General features: G+C 46.2%; 2 protein-coding genes across 2 annotated transcripts in view; one reads left to right on the plus strand and one right to left on the minus strand.

Moving 5' to 3' along the window:
* The window catches only part of shrprbck1r (sharpin and rbck1 related), a 47,750-nt gene extending 44,924 nt beyond the window's left edge, over positions 1–2,826 (minus strand). The window contains exon 1 of the mRNA XM_060825253.1: positions 2,398–2,826. Within this exon, the coding sequence (XP_060681236.1) occupies positions 2,398–2,637 (240 nt within the window). The 5' untranslated portion in view covers positions 2,638–2,826. The remainder of the gene's footprint in view (positions 1–2,397) is intronic.
* Positions 2,827–18,533: 15,707 nt separating this feature from the next.
* Positions 18,534–26,751, plus strand: part of LOC132815897 (repressor of RNA polymerase III transcription MAF1 homolog) — a 52,892-nt gene continuing 44,674 nt past the window's right edge. The window contains exon 1 of the mRNA XM_060825254.1: positions 18,534–18,969. The gene's annotated coding sequence lies outside the window, so the exon portion shown is untranslated. The remainder of the gene's footprint in view (positions 18,970–26,751) is intronic.

Raw genomic sequence — 26,751 nt, forward strand, 5'->3', positions numbered from 1 at the left:
TGAGTCCAGTGACCTTCTACAGAACTCAGGGAGTGCCGCACTGTCGGAGGGTCAGCGCTGAGGGAGCGCCGCACTGTCGGAGGGTCAGCGCTGAGGGAGCGCCGCACTGTCGGAGGGTCAGCGCTGAGAGGGCGCCGGTGCTGGGGGAGCACCACACTCTTGGGGGGTCAGTGCTGAGGGAGCGCCAGTGCTGGGGAAGCACCACACTGTCGGGGGGTCAGTACTGAAGGAGTGCTGCACTGTTGGAGGATCAGCACAGAGGGAATGCCGCCCTGTCAGAGGGTCAGTGCTGAAAGAGTGCTGCACAGTCTGAGAGTCAGTGCTGAATGAGCGCCACACAGTCTGACGGTCAGTGCTGAGGGAGTGCCACGCTGTCGCAGGCTCAGGGCTGAGGGAGCGCCGTACTGTCGGAGGGTCAGGGCTGAGGGAGTGCCGCACTGTCGGAGGCTCAGGGCTGAGGGAGTGCCGCACTGTCGGAGGGTCAGTGCTGAAGGAGCGCCGCACTGTCGGAGGGTCAGTGCTGAAGGAGCGCCGCACTGTCGGAGGGTCAGGGCTGAGGGAGTGCCGCACTGTCGGAGGCTCAGGGCTGAGGGAGTGCCGCACTGTCGGAGGCTCAGGGCTGAAGGAGCGCCGCACTGTCGGAGGCTCAGGGCTGAGGGAGTGCCGCACTGTCGGAGGCTCAGGGCTGAGGGAGTGCCGCACTGTCGGAGGCTCAGCGCTGAGGGAGTGCTGCACTGTCGGAGGCTCAGCGCTGAGGGAGTGCTGCACTGTCGGAGGCTCAGCGCTGAGGGAGTGCTGCACTGTCGGAGGCTCAGCGCTGAGGGAGTGCCGCACTGTCGAAAGGTCAGTATTGAGGGAGTGCCGCACTGTCGGAGGGTCAGTGCTGAGGGAGTGCCGCACTGTCGGAGGCTCAGGGCTGAGGGAGCGCCGCACTGTCGGAGGCTCAGGGCTGAGGGAGTGCCGCACTGTCGGAGGCTCAGGGCTGAGGGAGTGCCGCACTGTCGAAAGGTCAGTATTGAGGGAGTGCCGCACTGTCGGAGGGTCAGTGCTGAGGGAGTGCCGCACTGTCGGAGGCTCAGGGCTGAGGGAGTGCCGCACTGTCGGAGGCTCAGGGCTGAGGGAGTGCCGCACTGTCGGAGGCTCAGGGCTGAGGGAGTGCCGCACTGTCGAAAGGTCAGTATTGAGGGAGTGCTGCACTGTCGGAGGCTCAGCGCTGAGGGAGTGCTGCACTGTCGGAGGCTCAGCGCTGAGGGAGTGCCGCACTGTCGGAGGCTCAGCGCTGAGGGAGTGCCGCACTGTCGAAAGGTCAGTATTGAGGGAGTGCCGCACTGTCGGAGGGTCAGTGCTGAGGGAGTGCCGCACTGTCGGAGGCTCAGGGCTGAGGGAGTGCCGCACTGTCGGAGGCTCAGGGCTGAGGGAGTGCCGCACTGTCGAAAGGTCAGTATTGAGGGAGTGCCGCACTGTCGGAGGGTCAGTGCTGAGGGAGTGCCGCACTGTCGGAGGCTCAGTGCTGAGGGAGTGCCGCACTGTCGGAGGCTCAGGGCTGAGGGAGTGCCGCACTGTCGGAGGCTCAGGGCTGAGGGAGTGCCGCACTGTCGGAGGCTCAGGGCTGAGGGAGTGCCGCACTGTCGAAAGGTCAGTATTGAGGGAGTGCCGCACTGTCGGAGGCTCAGGGCTGAGGGAGTGCCGCACTGTCGGAGGCTCAGGGCTGAGGGAGTGCCGCACTGTCGGAGGGTCAGGGCTGAGGGAGTGCCGCACTGTCGGAGGGTCAGTGCTGAGGGAGTGCCGCACTGTCGGAGGTCAGTGCTGAGGGAGTGCCGCACTGTCGGAGGGTCAGTGCTGAGGGAGTGCCGCACTGTCGGAGGGTCAGTGCTGAGGGAGCGCCGCACTGTCGGAGGGTCAGTGCTGAGGGAGTGGGCACTGTCGGACGGTCAGTGCTGAGGGAGTGGGCACTGTCGGAGGGTCAGTGCTGAGGGAGTGCCGCACTGTCAGAGGGTCAGTGCTGAGGGAGTGCCGCACTGTCGGACGGTCAGTGCTGAGGGAGTGGGCACTGTCGGGGGGTCAGTGCTGAGGGAGCGGGCACTGTCGGAGGGTCAGTGCTGAGGGAGTGCCGCACTGTCGGGGGGTCAGTGCTGAGGGAGTGGGCACTGTCGGGGGGTCAGTGCTGAGGGAGTGGGCACTGTCGGAGGGTCAGTGCTGAGGAAGTGGGCACTGTCGGGGGTCAGTGCTGAGGGAGTGGGCACTGTCGGAGGGTCAGTGCTGAGGGAGTGGGCACTGTCGGGGGGTCAGTGCTGAGGAAGTGGGCACTGTCGGGGGGTCAGTGCTGAGGGAGCGGGCACTGTCGGGGGGTCAGTGCTGAGAGAGTGCCGCACTGTCGGAGGGTCAGTGATTCCTCACCAGGCTCTTCCCGAGGCGGCTGTCCCCGGAGCGGACTCCCAGCCGGAATTCCCCGGGCCGCTCCATGCTCAGCTGCAGGCGCAGGGCCGAGGGCTGATCGTCCGCCATCGCCCGAGGCCCGGGAGCGGACCCGCGGCCTCCGCACGCTCCTTCCGACACCCGACACGACATCAGCACCGTGACCTGAGCTGGAGCTGGAGCCGGAGCCGGAGCCGGACCCCGGGCCTCACTGGCCGCCATCGCCCGCTGGAGAAACACACTGCCAGGACGGCTTTGACTGTGACACCCCCCCAATGCGATCGGAGTCTCCTTATTCACCGTCCGGCCTGACCTCCCGGCCCATTCACTTTCATTCCCCCTTCCCCAAACCCCTCAGGAGCGTTTACAATGTCCCACCAAAACACAGACAGAACTCTGTCTGCTTAGAGGGCAAGGACATACTTTGGAACAAGATCAATTATCTGTGCAACTCGGGACAATCCAAATCGCTTTAGGTCGTGTCGTAAAATCAGAGATGTGAAATTTAACAGACAATGTTGGGCAACAAGTCTGGGAGGGAAAGCAGAGCTAATCTTCCAAGTGGATGGATTGATTCCCTCTGCCAAATCTGTTTTAATTCCCCACTGATCTTGCCAGTCTTTCTGATTTTAATAGCATCACAATTCCGGATTTGTGACTTTAAAAAAGTTATTCTGATTTCCAGTACAGATGGCCTGATTTCCCGTTTTTAAAAGATGTTTCACTCTGTAAAATTCACAAAAAAAAACTACTTGATGGCAGCCTGTATTTAAAGTATATCTTCTTCCATCACGTTCTCCACAGAATCACGTTGATCACAAGCAGTTCACAGTTAATCCAGCTTCCAAACAATTCAGTTTCTTAAATTTTTCCAACTGGGTAACCTCTAATTGTCAAATTTCATAATTCCTCTTGGTCCTAGCTAGGCAAATTTTTCATTCCTCTTGTTTTCAGTCTTCAAACTGATCATGAGCTACAAACAACATCCTGTGTGATGAAGGATAAAGCCAACAATTCCTTTTTCATTTGGCACAGACCTGGCTGATTCGATTCCTTGCTTTCTAATTCTCATTTAGCTGCATACCACATGAACTTTGTACACAAAAAGCAAACAAATCCACATTGCCAATTACCAGTTTATCGCTGCAGGAACTCCTCAGGGTAGTGTCCTTGGTTTATCCATCTTCAGCTGTTTTGCCAATGACCTCTCCATCATAAGGTCATACTTGTGGTGTTTGCAAATGATTCCTCAGATGCTGAAGCAGTCCATATCCAAACACAACAAGACTTGAACAAGGCTTGAGCTGACAATAGCAATAACATTCATGCCACACAGTACCAAGCAATGACCAACTCCAACAAAAGAGAACCTAATATTCAATGGCATTAGCATCAATGAATCCTCCATTATGAATACTATGGATCTCACCATTGATAAGAATCTGAATTGGAACAGTAATATAAATAATAAAGATCAAGAGCATGTCACAAGCTGGGTATTGTGCAATAAGTAACTCACTTCTTAGCTCTCCAAAGATTGTCTACCATCTACAAGACACAAGTCAGAAATGTGGCGGAATATTCCCCACTGCCTGATGGGTGCAGATCCAACAACACTCGAGAGATTCAACATAAACCTGGACAATATAGTCTGCTTGATTTGCATAATATTCATAGACACTTGCTGCCTCCACCACAGACACTCAGTAGCAGAACAGTGTACCTTGTACAAGAGGAACTGCAGTAATTCACCAAGCTTCCTTTGGCACACCTTCTAAACCATAAGACCATAAGAAATAAGGCCATTCAGTCCATCACGTCTGCTCTGTCACTCAATCATGGCTGATAAGTTTCTCAAGGAGAAAGTGAGGACTGCAGATGCTGGAGATGAGAGCTGAAAATGTGTTGCTGGAAAAGCACAGCAGGTCAGGCAGCATCCAAGGAACAGGAGAATCGAAGTTTCGGGCATAAGCCCTTCTTCAGGAAGAAGGGCTTATGCCTGAAACGTCGATTCTCCTTTTCCTCAGATGCTGCCTGACCTGCTGTGCTTTTCCAGCAACACATTTTCAGCTCTGATAAGTTTCTCAACCCCATTCTCCTGCTTTCTCCCTGTAACGCTTGATCCCCTTGATACTCAAGAACCTATCTATCTCCGTCTTAAATATACGCAACAACCCGGCCTCCACAGCCTTCTGTGGCAGTGAATTCCAGAGATGCGCCACTTTCTGGCTGAAGAAGTTTCTCCTTATCTCTGTTCTAAAAGGTCTTCACTTTACTCTAAGGCTGTGTCCTCAGGTCCCAGTTTCTGTGATTTTTACTGCCTGGAAGGTTAAGGGCAGCAGATGCACTAAAACACCACCATCTGCAAATCCCTCCACTGCCACCCTAATTGGAATACATCGGTGAGATAATGATGAGGTGATAACGCTACCAGACAAGTCGTTCTGAAGACCTTGTTGGCGACACGGGATCAAATCTCTCAAGTCAGCTGGTAGAATTAAATATAATTCAAAATTCATGAAATTATGTAAAAACACATAACACAGAAAAAGCAAAGAATTGCAGATGATGAAAATTGAAACAACTGGAGAAACTCAGCATGTGTGGCATCATCTGTGGGGAGAAAGCAGAGTTAGCATTTCGGGTCCAGTGACCCTTCTTCAGAACCCATCTGGGTCCTTTGGGGAAGGAAATCTGTCATCTGTAAGTGGCCTAAATGTGACTTCAGACCCTCTGTGGCTGACTCTTAACTACCTGCCGAAATAGCTGAGTAAGACATTCAGTTCAAGGCCAATTAGAGAAGGGTAACAAATGTTGGCCTTGCCATCTACATCCATATCCAAGAATCCCACATAGACTTGAGGTTATGTTCAGATCAGCGATGGTCTTATTAAGTGGTGCATCAGGCCCGAGGGCTCAGTAGCCTAGATTAGAGTGATGCTGGAAAAGCACAACAGGTCATGCAGCATCCGAGGAGCAAGAAAATTGACGTTTCGGGCAAAAGCCCTTCATCAGGAATGCCCGAAACTTCAATTTTCTTGCTCGTTTAATGCTGCCTGACCTGCTGTGCTTTTCCAGCGCCACTCTAATCTAGATTCTGGTTTCCAGCATCTGCAGTTCTCACTTTTGCCTGGCTCAGTAGCCTACTCTTGCTTCTTATTTGTATGAAAGAATGACAAAACAAATTACTGTTCCTTCACTGTCACTGGATAAAAATTCTAGAATACCCCCCCAACTGCACTGTGGGTGTCCTAACCCCTTTAGGACTGCAGCAGTTCAAGAAGGCAACACATCATCACCTTCTTGAAGGTAATTAGGGATGAGCAATGATTGCTGGCCAAGTCATCAATGCCATATCCCATTAATAAATAAAGACAAAAACAACAACTGCTATTGACCTGTGATACTTCTGGGTTTATAGGGAAGCCCATAACCTGATCTCAAAATGGCTCCCGCCTATCCCGCCTGTCATTGCCACAGGAATCTCAGTAGCTTTGTATCTATTTAGAAATGCTAATCAATTATCATTGGTCACAAATAAAACAAAATACTGCAGAATGCAAAATGCTGGAAATCTGAAGTAAGAACAGAGAATGCTGGTGAAACACGACAAGCGTCTCAGTGGAGAAATAAAAAGAGTTAAGGTTCCAGTCCAATATGAACCCAGGAAACATCTTCCTATGTGTAAGACAAAGGAAGGCAGGGAATATCAGACAGGAAAGCCAGAGGCCCTTACTAGATTGGACAGGAAGGTGGAGGAGACTGTCACGGCTCTGGCATTGAGTGCTTGGCTGCCTTATGGAAAGAGTGACAGTGCATTGGAGACCCAGATTCACCATAACTCACAGTTGCAGCAAAACATGCACTCAGACCTACAATCTACTGCTCTAGCCATCAGTGCTCAGAATCCATGGAAATGTAAGTGGTAATGGGGGAAATGAGGCAACACAGCCTCACTCCAGATGCCCATTATTCTCCAGGAGACAGAGTGGTATCAGTAGGCATCTGCAGGGAGCAGCGACAGAAAGATTTAGATGAAGGAGTGTAGGAATAAATGGTCTTTTTGTGAATGGCAGACAGTCACTAGTGGGATATCACAGAGATCACTGCTTGGGCACCACAATATAAATTAATGATGTGGATTAGGAAACTAACTGTAATATCTCCAAGTTTGCAGATGACGCAAAGCTGGGGAGAGGGTGAGCTGTAAAGAGGATACGGAGATGCTTTGGTGTAATTCAGACAAACAGAGGGAGTGGTATAATGCATGGCAGATGCAGTACAATGTGAATAAATGTGAGATTATCCAGTTTTATAGCAAAACAGGAAGGCAGATTATTATCTAAATGGCAACTGATTGAGAAAGGGTATGGTGCAACAAGACCTGGACATCCTTGGACACCAGTCGCTGAGGATAAGCATTGCAGATGCAGCAAGCAGTGAAATAGGCAACTGGTATGTTGCCCTTCATAGTGAGAGGATTCAGATACAGGAACAAGGATGTCTTGCTGCAATTATACAAGGCTTTGGTGAAACCACACTAAGAATATTGTGTGCAGTTTTAGAACATAGAACATTACAGCTCAGTACAGTCCCTTCAGCCTTTGATGTTGCACTGACTTGTAGAATCAATCTGAAGAACATCTATCCTACATGATTCCATTTTCATCCATATGTTTATCAAATGACCATTTAAATGCCCTTAAATTTGGCAAGTCTACTACTGTTGCAGTCAGTGCGTTCCACACCTCTACTACTCTCTGAGTAAAGAAACTACCTCTGAGATCTGTCCTATATCTATCACCCCTCAATTTAAAGCTATGCCCCCTCATGTGAGCCATCACCATCCAAGGAAAAAGGCTCTCAATGTCCATCCTATCTAACCCTCTGATTATCTGATATGTCTCAATTAAGTTACCTCTCAACCTTCTTCTCTCTAATGAAAACAGCCTCAAATCCCTCAGCCTTTCTTCATAAGGCCTTCCCTCCATACCAGGTAACATCCTAGTAAATCAACTCTGAATCCTTTCCAAAGCTTCCACATCCTTCCAACAACGTGGTGACCAGAACTGTACGCAATACTTAAAGTGCGGCCGCACCAGAGTTTTGTACAGCTGCAACTTGACCTCATGGTTCCAAAACTCAATCCCTCTACCAATAAAAGCTAACACACTGTATACCTTCTTAACAATACTATCAACCTGGGTGGCAACTTTCAGAGATTTATTTACATGAACACCGAGATATCTCTGCTCTTCTACACTGCCAAGAATCTTACCATTAGCCCAGTACTCTTTATTCTTGTTGCTCCTTCCAAAGTGAATCACCTCACACTTTTCCACATTAAACTCCATCTGCCACCTCTTTCGGTCACCCTATCTGAGGGAAAATATCCTGACTGTAGGTACACAAAGGTTTACCAGGATTTCCAAATCCATGCTGACTCTGACTTTGCTTAGAAAATGCTCTGTGACCATTACTTAATGGATTTTATTTATCACTGATATCAGACTGAATGGTCTACAATTCCTTGGTTTCTCTCTACTTCCTTTTTAAAATAGATTCATAGGGTTATGCAACATAGAAGCATGCTGTCCTTTGGCCCACCCTGTCTATGCTGACGAACAAATACCAAACTACACCCCAATCCCACCAAACTACTACTTGGTCCATAGCCAACCATGTCCTGGCATTTTAAGTATTTATCCAAATGCTTCTTAAATGTTGTGAGATTACGTGCCTCCACCATTCACTCAGGCAACATGTTCCATATTTCTACCAGCCTCTGGAGGAAAAAATCTTTCCTCAGATCCCGTCTAAACCACTTACTCCTCACCTTAAACGTATGCCTTCTGGTCTGCCATGGGAAAAAGATTGTTATGATCTACCCTGTCTGTGCCTCTCATAATTTTATACCTCAATCGGATTCCCCTCAACCTCCTCTGCTTCAGGGAAAACAAATCCATCCTATCCAATCTGTCCTTACAACTGAAACTTTCCATCCCAGGCTATATCCTGGTGAATCTCCTCTGCACCCTCTCCAGTACAATCATGTCATTCTGATATTGACCAGGACTGTACACGGTATTCCATCTGTGGCCTTACGAGTGTTTTAGAAGGTTTTAACAAGACTTTCTTGCTCCAATATTCCACATCCCAGCTTTTGAAGGCAATCTTATACCTACTTCACCACCCTGTCTATCTGTGCTGAAGCATTCAGGGATCTATGGACTTGTACACCCTTTGTCCCTCAGTACTTCCTAGGGACCCACCATTCATTGTGCATATCCTTCTCTTAATATTTGGAGATGCCGGTGTTGAACTGGGGTGTACAAAGTTAAAAATCATACAACACCAGGTTATAGTCCAACAGGCTTAATTGGAAGCACACTAGCTTTCGGAGCGATGCTCCTTCATCAGGTGATTGTGGAGGGCTCGATCGTAACACAGAATTTATACGGTATTCTAACAGTCCATCATATCTGCCATTTGATGACATCATGGCTGATCTGATAATGCTCAACTTAACTTGCCTACCTTTTCACATTAACCCATGATTCTTTTACTGATCAAAATTCTGTCGATCTCAGAATTGAATATACTTAATGACCCCGCCTCAGCAGCGCGCTGCAGTAAAAATTTCCACAGATTCACTTCCTCTGAGAGCAGACATTCCACCTCATCCCTGTCTTAAATGTGCAACCCATTATTCTGAGATTAAGCCCTCTGGGTCTGGACTCACATACAGTGGAAATAATCTCTCCATAAATACCCTGTCAAGTCCCTAATGAATCTTATGTGTTTCAAAAAGGTCTCTTTTCATTCTTCTACATGCCGATGTGTACAGATCCAATCTACTCAACTTCTCTTCAAATTGAATTGAATTGAATTTATTGTCACGTGTACTGAGGCACAGTGAAAAGCTGTGTCTTGCAAGCAATACAGGCAGATCACAGAGTTAAGTAGCATAGATAGTAAATAATAGGTAAACAGCGGCAAAAACAAAAACACAGATACAGGAGAATGTTAAGAGTTTGTGAGTCCATTCAGTATTCTAGCAAACAGTAGGGTAGAAACTGTTTCAAAACCAGCTGGTGCGTGTGTTTAGGCTTCCTTACCTTCTCCCTGATGATAGAGGTTGTAGAAAAACATTGCCCTGGTGTGATGGATCTTTGAGAATGCTGGCGGCCTTTCCTTGACAGCGGGCCTGGTAGGTGGGTTCTATAGATGGGAGGTTGGCCTTTATGATTGTCCGGGCCAAGATCACCACTCTCCATAACCATCTCCGATCTTGAATGGTAGTGATACATCCAGCCAGAATGCTCTCAATGGTGCACCTATAAAAGTTGGCAAGGGTATTGCCGTCATGCCAAATTTCCTCAGCTGCCTGAGAATGAAGAGACGTTGTTGGGCCTTTGTAACCAGTGCATCCACATGAAGAGTCCAAGAAAGTTTGTTGTGGATGACCACTCCCAGGAACTTGACACTCTTCACTCGTTCCACCTCTGTGCTGTTAATGTGTAGGGGGGCATGAGTAACATTCCGCCGAAAGTCAATAATGACTTCCTTGGTTTTGCCGGCATTGAGAGCTAGGTTGTTCGCAGTGCACCATTTTTCCAGGTCTTCCACCTCCCGTCTGTAGTCTGTTTTGTCGCCATCTGAGATTCGACCGTTCCTGGTGGTGTCATCAGTGAACTTGTTAATGGCATTAGTCTGGTATTTGGTGACGTAGTCATGGGTATACAATGAGTAAGTATGGGGCTGAGTATGCACCCCTGGGGGGCTCCAGTGTTGAGTGTTAGTGAACTATTGTTCCCAGTCTTCACTGATTGTGGCCTGTGGTTCAGGAAACTGAGGATCCAGTTGCAGAGTGTGGGGCTTAGTCCGAGATCACTAAGTTTAGTAATCAGACTTGAGGGGACAATAGTGTTGAAGGCTGAACTGTAGTCAATGAGTAGGATTCTTAGCTGTTCTTGGTGTCAAGATGTTCTGGGGAGGAGTGAAGGGCAAGTGATATGACATCTGACGTGGATCTGTTGGTCCGATGGGCAAATTGGAGTGGGTCAAGAGTAGTGGGGAGGCTGGAGTAGATTAATACCATGACCAGCCTTTCAAAGCACTTCATGCCCACCGAGGTTAGGGCCACTGGGTGGTAGTCATTGAGACATGCTGCATGAGCCTTCTTAGGCACAGAGGTGATGTTGGCCCTCTTGAAACAGGCAGGGACTGTTTCAGGGAGAGGTTGAAGATGTCCGAGGAGACCTCTGCCAGTTGATCTGCGCATGTTCTGAGTGCACAGCCTGATACTCCGACTTGTCCCATCATTTTCCTTGGATTCACAGGAAGGAAAACTGATCTGACCTCTGGCCCATCAAGTCTGATCTGTCATCTGATCGCAGCTGAAATGTTTCTCAACACCATGATCCTGCCTTTTCCTCACTAATCAAGCACCTATCTATCTCTGTCTTAAATACACTCAATGACATGACCTCCATAGCCCTCTGCGGCAAGGGCTTCCACATATTCACCACCCTCTGGCTGAAGACGTTCCTTTTCATCTCAGTTCTAAAGGACCATCTCTTCACTCTGGGGCTGTGCCCTCAGGTCCTAGTAGATATATTTTCTCCATGTTTACTCTATCAGTACTCTCAGTATTCTGTAAGTTCCAATCAGATTCCCCCTCATCCTTCTAAACTCCATTGAGTACAGATTCAGAGCCCTCACCGCTCCTCATATGGATTGAATAGAATAGAAATTTATTGTCACATGTATGTTTACATGAAAAATACGATGAAAAGTTCACCCCACCATGGTGCCTCCATCAGTGACAGAAGACAAACACAACAATAAATAAAAAAAATAAAACTACAACAACGTCCATCACAGCTCCCAGACTTGGAAAAGCTGATAAAGGAACGATGGAATATCCTGAAGATATAGGAAAATGAGACCACCTGCCAGGCCGTAGGAATACCTGAAAGCTAAAGATGAAAAGAGCTGCAGACGGGAAGAGACCTCCAGGCTGGGTTAAGACCACCATGCAGGAACAAGTCTGCCCCACCAGGATACCACCATGCTGTGCCAAGGCCGCTGCCTCTCCTCCTTCAAGCACCCGGGCCCAGCTGTGGACTCAGAGCCTCAGCCTAGCCTGCAATTGCATGCCAGTGGAGTAATCCTGAGACCTGTTCCTTGCTTGCCAGGATAGGGCAGGCTGGGGTAGAGCCACATCCTGTTTGTCCTGGTGTTGCCACCGCTGACAAAGGCCTCCTCCCTCACCAGCCAGTCTCCAGACTCACAATAAAAGGAAACAAAGGAAAAAAGGAAAAGAAAAAAGCCAGACAGAGAAGAGGAAACAAAGAGGAAAAAAGCCAACAGGAGCAGATGAGCTCCGGGCTCAGCCCACCTAGTCTTCCACCATCTGATATACTTTGTAGTCTGTAAGCTCTTCATTGCTGAATTATTCCTTTAAACCTCCTCTGGACCCCCTGCAAGGCTAACCCATACTTCACAAGGCAGCAGGAGGCTCAGTGGTTAGCCCTACTGCCTCACAGCACCAAGGACCTGGGTTCAATTCCACCCTTGGGCATCTGTCTGTCTGGCGTTTGCACATTTTCCCTGCACACGTATGGGTTTCCTCCGGGTACTTCAATTTCCTTCCATAGTCCAAAGATGTGCAGATTAGGTGATTCAGCCATGGGAAATGCAGGGTTACAAGGGATAGGGTAGGGGGTGAGTCTGGGTGGGATGCTGTTCAGAGACTCAGTGTGGGTTTATTGGGCTGAATGGCCTGTTTCCATACTGTCGGTATTCCATTATTTATGAAAGTACGAGCAGCATTGATAGGGTGGGAACAACATGGATATAGTGGATAGTGGGAGTCTTTTTCCCAGGATGGAAATGTCAAAACATAGGAGTTGTGTGTTTAAGATGATAAGGGGGAAATTTAAAGGAGATGTGCAGGCATGTATTTTTACATTGAGGGTGGTAGGTGCCTGCCATCTGGTAGCAGATTCAATAACAAAAGTTTAAGATGCATTTAGACAGACATATGAACAGACAAGGAACAGAGGGATATGGACCATGTGCTGGCAGATGTGACTAGTTTTGAATGGCATCATGGTCAGTACAGACATGGTGGGCTGACGGGCCTGTACCTGCACTGAACTTTTCTAAAGATTTTAAGTGTTTTTATGGCTAAGTTTTGTGAAGACAACTTTTTGTTTGAAAGGCAGGGGTGAGTCAATGTGAGCCAGTCACTGACACTGCTATCACTGATTGGTAAAGAAAAGGACAATGAGGGAAACTGGGAGGAAAGAGAGGACAAAGGCAAAGTGAGGGGAGAGAATGGAACAGAAAGGGAAGGATGTGCTGAACAATTTGTCTTTTCATTATAAGTTTCTGATTGGTCAAATGCGTTCCTTTCTGTGTTGTGATTACAATCTTTCTGGTCTATATTTTGTCATCACTGTGGTCAAGGATCTTATGAATTTCCTGTTGTCTTAAGCTGAAAACACATGACAATCCACACACTTCCTCCAATGTGAGAGAAATGAGTAATTGCTTCACTTCTTAATCCACAGAACTATGCAAATTCTCAGCCTACCATTTCCTCACAACATTTTGAAACCAAATTTGAAGTGAGCTAATTAGCATTTCACATTTCTGCAGTGTTTCTAATAATTTTTTCCGCAGACATTAAAGAAAAACCCCTGTAACAGAGATGTACAGCACGGAAACAGACTCTTCAGTCCAACCAGATAGCCTAAAAAAACTAGTCCCATTTGCCAGCATTGACCCATATCCCTCCAAACCCTTCCTACCCATACACCCATCCAGATGCCTTTTAAATGTTGTAATTGTACCAGCTTCTATCACTTCCTCTAACAGCTCAATCCGTACACATACCACCTCTGCATGAAAACGTTGCCCTTCAGGTCCCTTTCAAATCTCAAAAATAAAAACAGAAATTGCTGAAGAAACTCAGCAGGTTTGGCAGCAGCTGTGGAGGGAGAAACAGAATTAACATGTCAAATCCAATATGACTCTTCTTCCAAATGTGTTGTATTTATAGCGTGCCTTGCCTGTGCCCTTGACTGTATATGCCCTGACTTCCAATCTGACTTGTTTTTCCTTCTTTCTTTGTCTGTTTATCACCCCACTGTACCTCAACTCCATATCCCAGCCCCCTGCCAAATTAGTTTAGAAATTCCAAAAGGGTGACAACTTGAAGCTGCAGGAGAAAAGTGAGGACTGCAGATGCTGGAGGTCAGAGTCGAAGAGTGGGATGCTGGAAAAGCACAGCCCATCAGGCAGCATCTGAGGAGCAGGAGAATCGACGGTTTGGGCAGAAGACCCTCATCATTCCTTATGAAGAGCTTATGGCCGAAATGTTGATTCACCTGCTCCTCAGATGCTGCCTGTCTGGCTGTGCTTTCCCAGCACCACACTCTTCAAACTTGAAGCTTCCACCACAATGACCATAACGATGGTCAGGCAGAGTGGTGGAAATAAAGGAAAGTGAAGGAAGTAACATTTGTTCATGGGTCATTCTGCCCCACATGTCTAAAAACCAGCAGATTGAGAATTGGTTTGTTTGCTCCAATAAAGACTCTTGGGGGAAACTCGTGTCATTGAGTATACATCATCCTCAAGTGGAGTGATAATTGACAACAATGCAAGGTGCACTACAGGAACGTAACAAGCCTCCTTTGAAAGCTCCTTCCAAACCAACAACCTCCAATACCGAGAGGTAACAGGGCAGCAGACGTGTGCTACATCCTGACTTGGAAATGTATCACTGTTCCTTCAGCGTCACTGGGTTAAACTTCTGGAACTGACTCCCAAACAGCATTGTGGGTCCCAACTTAAATTCTGACAATAGTCAGGATAGCAGCTTCCCATCACCTTCTCAAAGGTAATTAGGGATGGGGATCAAATTAGGATGACCTAACCAGAAACACCCATGAAAGAATAAAGTTTAAGCAGTTAGTTTTCACAAATAGATCATGATAAAATAAAAATTGTGTCATATAAGTGGAGGGGGAAAACATTGTATGAATGTAGGAAGTTTTCAAATTTTAACAAGCCTGTTTGAAACTGTTAAATATTAAAACTATTTTTACTACTAGAAACATAGAAAATAGGAAGAGTAGGCAGTTTGAGCCTTCAAGCCTCATTTGCCATTCAATATAATCCTGACTGATCTTCCAAATCAGCACCCTCTTCCTGCTTTCTCCCCATACCCATTGATCCCTTTACTCGAAGAACTGTATCTCACCACTGTTTGAAAAGATTCAATGTTTCGGCTTCAACCACTTCTTATGGCAGAGAATTCCACAGGCTCACAGTTTTTGGGTGAAAGAACATTTCTTCATCTCAGTCCTAAATGGCCTGCCCCATATCCTTAGACTATGACCCCTGGTTCATCATACCCCAGTTATTGGAAATATCCTTCCTGCAATTTACGCTATCTAATCCTGTTAAATATACCACATGCCTTCTTCACCGCCTGCTGCACCTGCACACTTATATTCAACAGCAGGTTGACAGGGACATCCAGGTCTTGTTGCTCATTCCCCTTTCCCAAAGTATTACCATTCAGGTAATAATCTACCTGCCTGTTTTTCCTACCCAAGTGGATAATCTGACATTTATCCACATTATTCCACATTTGTCATGCATTTACCCAGTCACTCAACTTGGCCAATTCACACTACAGCAGCTCTGCATCCTCCTTACAGCTCACTCTCCCAATCAGCTTTGTGCTGTCTGCAAGCTTGGAGATATTTCATTTAGTTCCCTCACCTAAATCACTAATATATATTGTGAAAAGCAAGGGTCTAAATACTGATCCTATGGTATCCCAATAGTCACTGGCTGCGACTTGCAAAAAGTCACACTTATTCCTAATCTTTCTTTCCTGTCTACCAACCCATTTTCTATACATGTCAGCACACTACCCCCGATGCAGTTTAATTTCTTATGTAGGATTAGTGAGTTTTGAGAAGATTTGTGGCTCAGGTGGAGGTTCTGGATGTAGGTATGCCATTTCTCCACTTGGCAAATCCAGTTATTCATAAATAACATGTAGCACTGGAGTTTTTTGAAGAAGTAACAAAGAGGATTGATGAGGGCAGAGCAGTGGACGTGATCTATATGGACTTCAATAAGGCGTTCAACAAAGTTCCCCATGAGAGACTGGTTAGCAAGGTTAGATCTCATGGAATAAAGGAAGAACTAGCCATTTGGATACAGAACTGCTGAAAGGTAAAAGACAGAGGGTGGTGGTGGAGGGGTTGTTTTTCAGACTGGAGGCCTGTGACCAATGGAGTGCCATAAGCACCGGTGCTGGGTCCTCTACCTTTCGTCATTTATATAAATGATTTGGATGTGAGCATAAGAGGTATAGTTAGTAAGTTTGCAGATGACACCAAAATTCGAGGTGTAGTGGACAGCGAAGAGGGTTACCTCAGATTACAACAGGATCTTGATCAGATGGGCCAATGGGCGAGGAGTGGCAGATGGAGTTTAGTTTAGATAAATGCGAGGTGCTGCATTTTGGGAAAGCAAATCTTAGAAGGATTTATATACTTAATGGCAAGGTCCTAGGGAGTGTTGCTGAACAAAGAGACCTTGGAGTGCAGGTTCATAGCTCCTTGAAAGTGGAGTCACAAGTAGATAGGAAAGTGAAGAAGGCATTTGGTATGCTTTCCGTTATTGGTCAGAGTATTGAGTACTGGAGTTGGGAGGTCATGTTGTGGCTGTACAGGACATTGGCTAAGCCACTTTTGGAATATTGCGTGCAATTTTGGTCTCATTCCTACCCAAAGGATCTTGTGAAACTTGAAAGGGTTCAGAAAAGATTTACAAGGATGTTGCCAGGGTTGGAGGATTTGATGTATAGGGAAAGGTTGAATAGACTGGGGCTGTTTTCCCTGGGATGGGGGAGTCCAGAACTAGAGGGCATAAGTTTAGGTTGAGAAGGGAAAGAAATAAAAGAGACCTAAGGGGCAACTTTTTCACAGAGGGTGGCAGGTGTATGGAATGAGCTGCCAGAGGATGTGGTGGAGGCTGGTACAATTGCAACATTTAAGAGGCATTTGAATGGGTTTATGAATAGGATGGGTTTGGAGGGATATGGGCCAGATGCTGGCAGGTGGGACTAGATTGGGTTGGGATGGATAAATGGTCAACATGGATGAGTTGGACCGAAGGGTCTGTTTCTGTGCTGTACATCTCTATGACTCTATGAGGTAGTTTACTCCTATGCCGCATATGTTCTTCATGAAATGATGAGTGGGTTTGAGGGGCTGAATATTTTTTCATTAATTTATGGAATGTGGGCATCGCTAGTTCGGCCATCATTTATTGCCCATTCCTGGTTGCCTCGGGAGCAGTTAAATGTCAATCACACTGCGGTGGGTCTTGCATCATTTGCAAGTCAGAACAGGTGAGGAGGCAGTTTCCTTCTCTAATGCATATTAGTGAACATGAGGGGTCTTTCCAACAATCAACAATGGTCATCATGAGACTCTTAATTCCAGATTTTTATTGTACTCAAACGTCACCATCTGATTCAACTCAAAGACCCAGAATTAGTAGTCTAGTGATAATACAATTTAGGCTAACATCTGCTTATTGAATAGATTGATTTATTGATTTATTGTCTCACGTACCAAGGTACAGTGAAAAGATTTGTTTATGAGCAGTACAAAAGGATCATAGTAAGCAAGGATGTACCGATCAAAAAGACTTAGACAGAGGCATACAGGTTATATTGCACAGGGCATGTAGTAGATGAGATCAGCGGTGTCAAGACCAGCAAGAGTCCATTCATTAGTCTAATAACAGCCAGGAAAATGCTGTTCCTGAACCTGCTGTGTGTTCAGGCTTCTGTATCTTCTGCCTAACAGAATTGGTTGTAGGAGATCATTACTGGGGTGGGAGGGCTCTTTGATGACGTTGGCAGCCTTTCTGCAGCAGCAAGCCGTGGATGGAAGGTTGGCTTCCGTGATGGTCTGGGCTGTGCACACCACTTTCTGCAGTTTCTTATGGTCCTGGGCAGAGCAGTTGCTCCCACACCAGGCCATTACGCACCCGGACGGTACGCTTTCAGTCGTTTTTGTGAAGGAGGTGGGGACAAGAATGAAGCAAAGTTGTTGAGGATCCTGATGGACCTGCTGCATTTCCTCAACTCTCTGAGGAAGAAGAGGCATTGTTGTGCATTCTTGACTGTCAGATCTACCTGGGAAGTCCAGGGCAGGTCGTGTCGGTTATTGCCACACCAAGGGGTTTGATGCTTTCCATCCTCTCAACCTCCGCTCCATTTTTATCTAGATGGGGGCAAGTTGTCCTTCTGTGTGGAGTTTGCACATTCTCCCCGTGCCTGCGTGGGTTTCCTCCGGGCACTCCGGTTTCCTCCCAGAATCCAAAGATGTGCAGGTTAAGGTGAATTAGCTATGCTAAATTGCCCATAGTCTTAGATGCATTAGTCAGTGGTAAATTTAGGATAGGGGAATGGGTCTGGGTAGGTTACTCTTTGGAGGGTTGGTATGGACATATTGGGCTGAAGTCCCTGTTTTCTTATTGTAGGGAATCTAATCTTTCTTTCTGAAGTCAGTGATCAGCTCTTTAGTTTTGCGAAGTTGAGATACAGGTCGTTCTCATTGCACAGGGTCACCAAGAATAGAGGAATGTTTCGAAGGGCAGAGCGGCCTCCTGTTCCTCCTTTGTTTGTTAAAACCCGCCCCTCCTGTTCGAACAGGTATAACTGACGGCTCTTCTAGCCAATCGGCAGGGGAATGCAAATCCATCGAGGAGAAGTGAGGCGGGTTCTTGGGCCGGCAGCCAATGGGATCGAGGGCTGCAGGTAGCGCCATCAGTGGGTGAGGCTAACGGTGACGGCGCGGGCGGCGATTCAAAGGCGCAGCTCCAACGTTCGCCTCACCTCCTATGATTGACGGGAATCTTGACCAATAGCGACCGGGTACGCATTAACGGACGTGAGTTTCACCCAATTCCCTTTGGGCTAGTAGGTGGGCCCAGACCCATGCGACCAATAGGCGAAGAGGGCAGCGTCCGGGGGCGGGGCAAAGGAGCTGCCTTTAAAAGGCACGGACGGTTGTTTTGGGTTTTTGAAGCGGCCGCTCGTCTGTGGGAGGGTCGCTTGTGTTTTGCTGATAAATATTTTCTTTCAGCGCAGGCGGAGGGTTACTTGGAGTCGGGTTCGCTGATCGTGCCGTGTGTGTGTGTGTGTGTGGAAGCTCGGGCTGTGATGGTTCCCCAGGCCGTTCCCGGTCCCCGCTGCCCGGCCTCTTCATGCCGCCGCGCCCCGCGATCGCTCGCCTTCCACACGCGGCGTTTCCTCACCTCGAGAGCGGCGGCCACCGCCTTGGACACCAGTAGCAGCAGCGACATAGACTCCGTGTTTAGTCGACCCGCCTCCGTCTGAAGAGAGCCAGCGTTAGAGACAGACAGAGAGAGAGAGCGCGAGGCCTCGGTGAGGAGCGCCGGACCACTCGGGACCGGACATAACAAACCCGTCGGGTCCGCCAGGTAAGGGGTACCCCCTCTCCCCAGAGCCCGACTGAAGGTGCCGGGGGCGGGGGGACCAGGGCACTGTCACCAACAACTGTTGGGGGAAGGGGGAGCTAGTGGAACAATGGGATGGAGGGGGTTGCGAGGAAGGGTTAAAAATGTTGGGGGGGGGGGGGGGGAGAAAGGGCTTATGCCCGAAACGTCGATTCTCCTGCTCCTCGGATGCTGCCTGACCTGCTGCGCTTTTCCAGCACCTCACTTTCAGCTCTGATCTGCAGTCCTCACTTCTAACTAAAAATGTGGGAGCCTTCCCCTTGTGAAGGCATTGTGGGGCAAGAATGTGGGGGACGTCCTTGGTGGGGGGGGGCAAGAATAAGGGGTAACATTAGGAGGGGTGGCAAGATTGCAAGGCAGCTCGGTGTATTTGTGGGGTGCAAGAATGTGGGTTTCTAGGGGTTGGAGAAGAATATGGGGCTCCACTGGGGGATACTTGTTTGGGTGGGGCAAGTGTTGGACATCAGTGTTTTTGTGAAGGAAGTCACAAAAATGTGGGGAAATACTTGTGGGGTAGTATGGGGATGTTTTTGTGGTGGAGCACTAGGAGTGTTTGTGGGGTAGAGGAGGGAAGGGATGTTTGAAAGTGACTCTTTGCCCCTCCATTGGGTGTGTATGGGTTAAAAATTGCAGTCAGGTAGTGACTGGCTGCTCAAGCAGCTGCTGTTGTAAGTGGATATAAGCAGTGTCTCAATCTTGCTGACATTGTAAACAAAAACAAGATGTTGGAATTTGATTTTGAAATGGAAAGGAAAAACTCTGCAGCTTAGCCAAGGTGCAGAGAATAGGTGTGTTAACATTTCATTAACACTACTGTCAGTGTCATGAGTTGCAATAGTGTCTCTAAGTTAGTGAACTGTCACACTTTGGGCAGGATGATTTTAATAGCATCTAGTAGTGCTGTGGGAAATATTCATCCCAAGCTGCAGATGTTGTCAGGCTGTTAGAATGTTGAACATTGCCAAACTAAGTTTCCCAAGCCTATGAGCAATTTCTCCTTGCTGTCTAGAATTAGTGGTCAGTTACCCAGTAGTGCATTCTGGGCTGCACCAGCTGGACAATCATAATCCCAGAATTGCATATAACAGGTCTTGGTTTTGCAAGCATGGACTGGTACAGGTCATCCCTGAAGTTAACCTCCTGCTCAATTCTTTCTGGGGTCTCAGCAATATCCTGTGATTGGGAAATATAACTTTTGTAGCAGTGTTTTTTAAAGTTTTTAATCTGTTCAATTTTATTGAAGCTTTCACTTTTCAGAGATCATAGAATCCCTACAATGTAGAAAGGTGCCTCAAGTCTGAAATCCCTTTCTTAAAGTGAAAGGAATGATTTAAAGGCATGAAGGGCAAATGTTTTATGCAGGGAGGCTTGCATGTGGACTGAATGTACAAAATGGTGGATATGTATAAAATATTTATCCCACTTGGATGGGATATGTGAATAGTCAAGGTTTGGAGGGATGTGGGCCTAGCTTAGTTTGGGATTGTCAGCCTTGACTGGTTTAGACCCGAGGTCTGTTTCTGTGCTGTATGATTTGGCCCATTGAATTGGCACCAACCGTCTGAAAAGCATCTCTCGGACCCCTTCCCTAAATCTTCCAGTTAAGATTGTTAATCTGCCTAGTCTACACGTTCTTGGACACTACAGGGCAGTTTAATGTAGGCAAATGACCTAACTACACACTTTTGGACTGTAGTTTTAAAACAATCCAAAGCACCTGCTGGAAACCCATACAGGCATGGTGAATGGATGTATTCTGGTCACCTGAGGTTGGAATCAAACCTAGACCCTGGTGCTGAGGCAACTGTGCTAACCGTTTACCTAAATGTCTGAGTTTCAATTAAGAAATAACAAGTAGCCATTTTTCTGGATGTGTGGATAGTAATCTAGTAGATATCAGTTCTTATAGGGGCGTAAGAGCAAGAATGGACCATAACTCCTGAACCTACACTTTCTATTTGGCATAAGGATGCCATTAAGACAAGTGAAGAAGAATTGAGACTAGAATTTGTAATATTATACAAAGCTGTGGAACCTTGCTTTAGTATATTAAAGCAATTTTCTCTTTTCCAATGGTTTTATAGGGCTGATTTATTTACAATAATGCCATGTTCTGATTATTCCTGAATCACTTCTATGCAAACTAGAAAACTACCAATCTACTTTGCTTGATATTGGAGTGTTAAGCTCTCTAGTTTAGAAATCAAGGTTTTACCATGTTTCTCCCTTTAGTCTTGAATGGATTTGCCTTTTATTTTACTGTCCCTTGGTTCCACAGCCAGGGTAAAATTTCTGAATGTACTGCTATTGTTTAAATTTTGTAAATTGGAGTACCTTTCTTTCACTAATTCAGGAGAAAATATAGGCCTAGTTATCTGCTTAAGAAATCTGTCTGAACATAAGCAGTTCTTGTGGCAACTATGCTTTTCCTTAGGCTGAGGAATTAAGACAGTGTTGTACTCGAATACAATCTCGCCAGTGTTTTTGTTCTTGTACTTTGCCATGCACAGGATGTCTGCCTTTATGGCATTCTGAATTGCTTGCAGTGAATGCATACTGTCTCGTTGCATGCTGAACAATCCTCAGATGCTTTTATGCATTAATCCTCAATCCGTTTAAATCCTAGTGAGTTTTGACTTGTAGCTCAGAACATAGAACATTACAGCACAGTACAGGTCCTTTGGCCCTCAATGTTGCACTGACCTGTCATATCAATCTGAAGCCCATCTAACCTACACTATTCCATGTCCATATGTTTGTCCAATGTCTACTTGAATGTACCGAATGTTGGCAAATCTACTTTTGCAGGCAAAGCATTCCATACCCTGACTACTGAGTAAAGAAACTACCTCTGACATCTGTCCTATATCTATCAACCCTCAATTTAAAGCTATACCCCCTTGTTTGCTGTCACTATCCAAGGAAAAAGGGTGGACAGGGAGAGCCTATCTAGTCCTCTGATTATCTTATGTCTCTAAGTCACCCCTCAACCTTCTCTCTAACTAAAACAGCTTCCAGTCCCTCAGCCTTTCCTCGTAAGACCTTCCCTCCATACCAGGCAACATCCTAGTAAATCTCCTCTGCACCCTTTCCAAAGCTTCCACATCCTTGTACTGTGGTGACCAGAACTGTACACAATACTCCAAGTGTGGCTGCACCAGAGCTTTGTACAGCTGCAGCATAACCTCATGGTTCCAGAACTCAATCCCTCTATTAATAAAAGCTAAAACACTGTATGCCTTAACAACCCTGTCAACCTGGGTGGCAACTTTCCAGGATCTGTGTACCTGGACACTGATCCCTCTGCTCATCTACACTACCAAGAATCCTGCCATTAACCCAGTACTTTGCATTCCGGTTACTCCTTCCAAAGTGTATCACCTCACACTTGTCTGCTTTAAACTCTGTTTGCCATCTCTCGGCCCAGCTCTGCAGCTTATCTGTCTCTCTAACTTGCTACATCCTTCGTCACTATGCACAACCCCACTGACCTTAGCGTTGTCTGCAAATTTACTAACCCACCCTTCCACGCCCTCATCCAGGTCGTTTATACAAATGACGAACAGCAGTAGACCCAACACCGACCCTTGCAGTACACCACTAGTAACTGGACTCCAGGATGAACATTTCCCATCAACCACCACCCTCTGTCTCCTTTCAGCAAGCCAATTACTGATCCCAACTGCTATATCTCCCACAATCCCTTTCCCCTGCATTTTATACAATAGACTACTGTGGGGAACCTTATCGAATGCCTTGCTGAAATCATATACAACACCTCAACCGGTTTACACTCATCTACCTGTTTGGTCACCTTCTCAAAGAACTCAATAAGGTTTGTGAGGCACGACCTACCCTTCACAACTGTGCTGATTATCCCATATCAAATTATTCTTTTCTAGATGGTTATAAATCCTATCTCTTTTATAATCCTTTCCAACACTTTGCCAACAACTGAAGTAAGGCTCACTGGTCTATAATTACCAGGGTTGTCTCTACTCTCCTTGAACAGGGGAACCACATTTACTATTCTCTAGTCATCTGGCACTAATCCTATAGACATTGAATTAAAAGATCAATACCAAAAGCTCTGCAATCTCCTCTGACTTCCCAGAGGATCCTAGGATAAATCCCATCTGGCCCAGGGGACTTATCTATTTTCACACTCTGCTGGATTTCTAATAACTTTTCCTTGTGAACCTCAATCCCACCTAGTTTAGTAGCCTATATCTCAATATCCTCCTTGACAACATTGTCATTTTCTTTGGTGAATATTGTCGAAAAATATTCATTTAGTGCTTTCCCCTATCTGACTCCATACAACTCCCCACTACTATCCTTGATTGGCCTTAATCTTATACATCATTCTTTTATTCCTCTTTAGGAGGTTCTGGATTTAGGTTTGATTACTGAGCTGAAAGGTTCACTTTCAGATGTTTTGTCACTATACAGGTAACATTGTCAGTGATCCTCTAGATGAAAAACTACTGATTCCTGCTTTGTTTGGGCTGCTTTGGGTTGTCATTTCCTGTTTCTCAGGGGTGGTAAATGGTGTCCAAGTCAGTGTTTAGATTAGATTGTGTGGAAGCAGGCCCTTAAGCCCAACAAGTCCACACTGACCCTCCAAAGAACAACCCACCCAGACTCATTCCCCTACATTTATCCCTTCACCTAAACTGCAGGCAATTTAGCTTGGCCAATTCACCTAACCTGTGCACTTTTAGGACTGGGAGGAAATTGGAGCACCCAGAGGAAACTCATGCAAACGCTGGGAGAATGTGCAAATCCATGCAGATTTCTGATTGACTTGATCCCATTTTCCAGGAAACAACCTCATCAACCCAAAGAAATATAAATAGAAAGCAGGAATCATCAGTGCTTGATCCAGAGGATCACTGAAGAGGTTACCCAGTACAGTGATAAGGTCTGAAAATTAACCTAGCTCAGCAAGCAAATCTAAGTGTTAAAACACTTCTTGGAGGCATGTTCTAATTGAGTTTGAATCTGACTTTGGCAAGTAGTTAACTACACTAAGCTTATCATTACTTATATGACTGGAATAAAACTGGTCTTGTGATATAGGGAAGTAAATATGCTGTCCTCGGCTATCTAGCCTTCACACCTCCAGACCAACAGCAATGTGAATGCTTCTTAACAGCCTCTTCCCCCCCCCCACCCCCCCCCACCCCAAAAAAAAATTCAGGATGGGCAACAAGTACTTGCCTAGCAAGTGGCATGTATATCCCATGAATGAGTAAATGGAAAAATCCCAAGTACTAATTTTGCTAACCACTGTGTAGCATTTTGTCAAGCTTTCCAAAAGTTCAAACATATAAATTGCAGTACTTATCAACCATGCTCATAACATCCTCAGACTGAGCATGTCACATCAATGCTGGCCAAGTAGGGCATCACTGGCCTAAAAATGGTTATTGGGGTAAACTCTGGTTGGAGGCAAACTTCTCACATGGAGAGCAGTAAAGATCTGCCATCAGTTCGGAGTCTGTCCTGGGCCCAAATGTTTTCAGCTTCAAGGACCTTCCATCAGTCAGAAGTGTGGATGTTCACATGTTCTGAACACTGCATTCTCGTACTCCAGCAGTCCATGTCTAGATCTTTTATTTAGATAACATTAAGGCTTGGACTGACAGGTGAGTTACACTTTCAAATTCCAGGCAATCCAATCTACATTTAGAGACAGATGGAGGGAAGATAGCATTTGGGGAGGATGCAGAAGGATTTGAGTGGGCAAGAAGTAGCAGGTGGAGTACAGTTTGAGGAAGTGTGGTGTCATGCACCTTGTAGGAAGAATAAATCTGGATTCTCCGTAAATAGGGAGAAGATTGAAAAGTCTTGAGTAGCCTAACTTCTGCTCTTATTCATTATGCTCTGAAAGACAATCAATCAACCATCCCTTGGGTTCTTAAAGGTTTTACACAGGTGATGCAATTCACACACCTTGTGTGAACAGTTTAAAAACTAATTGAAACTTGTACTAGCTAGGTGACCCCCTTTTGTAGGCATGCAAAGTTGAGTCAGTGAGTCCCTGAACAAAGAACATATCTCCTCTTATACGGGTAGGTTGGCCATGCTTGCAGATGCTCTGGCCACTCTCTACTCATTCACATGCTACCCCAGGTACAATAGCAGGATGACATCATCCTTTGAGAATGTCTGCATAATGATGCCCCAGGAATATGGCAATTTCCTGACTGTAATTCCCAAAGACAATGCAGATGTGACGTACCTGACCAGAAAGCATTTCTGAACGAAAGATAGAATGATTATTTAACAGGGAAGTGATGGCAAATGGCTGTAAAAATGAAGTGTGAATTACAATGGATGGTCACTGACATTCATTTTTGTCTCTACCCAAAGCCATTAAAGGGTTAAACTGGACTATTACATCAATGTCCAGAGATATTCCCATTTTAATTTCTTAACACTACACCTTTTTCAAATTACTGAAACCCCCCTATCAATGTCCTTAGTTATCGTTGAATAAAACTCAATTGCACTTCACAGTCTCTACAAAAGTAAGTCAGAGGCTAGGAATACTGCTAAGGCACTATTTCTAAAGCCTGTCCACAACCTACAAGTCGGAAATGAGGCCATGCTCCCCACTTGGCTGAATGGTACAGCTTGACCCCACTTGGGGAGATGCGGCCTGTTTGACGAGCACCACATCTATGTCTACACACAGCTACTAACTACCTTCAAGGTAAACTGCAATAATTCACAAGATTTTTCAACAGCACGTTGCAAACTCTTCCAACCCTTAAAGGTAAGAGCAGCAGGGAGTTTCCTGAGCTACTCAGTATCCTGGCTTGGAATTATAAACAGTTCTTTTGCCATGTCCTCCTAACTACATAGTAGGCCAACCTACAGTGTGGACTGTGGCATTCAAGACAGTTCACTGCCACCTTCAGGGCCAACAGTAACACAACATCCCACAAACTCTCAAATTTGCAACTTCTATCAAAATAATTTCTAAATGTCTAGTGACCCTACCCTTGTGGGTTCTGGTATTCTGACTACTGACTGGTCACGTAAGGATTTTGTCAAAATAAGGTCACTGGGGGGGGGGTTTACCTATAGGCTTAATTTTTGTACTTCTAAATGTTACTATTAGTGTGGCTTGTGTACTTGTCACTGGAGGTGCTAAGTCTCCGCTAGCAGCATGGCACCTGAGAATTAACTCTGGTAAATTTCCAAAAGTTGAGATCCAAATTCATGAGTAGTTATCTGGAAGGGCAGATCACAATAAGTGAAGGCTGTTCATTCCTGAAACTTAAATCTGAAAGTCTTGTTTTGTGATTTTTTTCATTAAGTCACAAGCTGTCAAAGAATCAAATTTTCAAGCAGCTGCTCTGGCTGCAAGCATCAGAACTCCTAGTTGAATAGGAAATCTGGGACTTGTGATTACTAAGCAATGTGTTCCATATTCTTGAAATTGACTGAACTTTTGCTGTTTATAGCATTACTTGTTACTGTAGAAATGCATTTCTAATCCTTGCAATTGGCATGTTTAAAGCCATTCCAATTGGTTTTGATGGGACACCTTTTTAATTCAATCCTGAATGCAAAGGGATAACTATGTAAATTTCAATTACTTTTGTGAAAAATCACTTCAGGTGAAAGCATTTGGGACCAAATGTCCTTCCTTACACTGTTTTACAAGCTCCTTCTGAAGGTCTCTGGGATAAAACTGATTTTTGCACTCATGCAAGTGCTTGGTCCAAAACC

This window comes from Hemiscyllium ocellatum, chromosome 5 (assembly GCF_020745735.1).
Source record: "Hemiscyllium ocellatum isolate sHemOce1 chromosome 5, sHemOce1.pat.X.cur, whole genome shotgun sequence".
NCBI lineage: Eukaryota > Metazoa > Chordata > Chondrichthyes > Orectolobiformes > Hemiscylliidae > Hemiscyllium > Hemiscyllium ocellatum.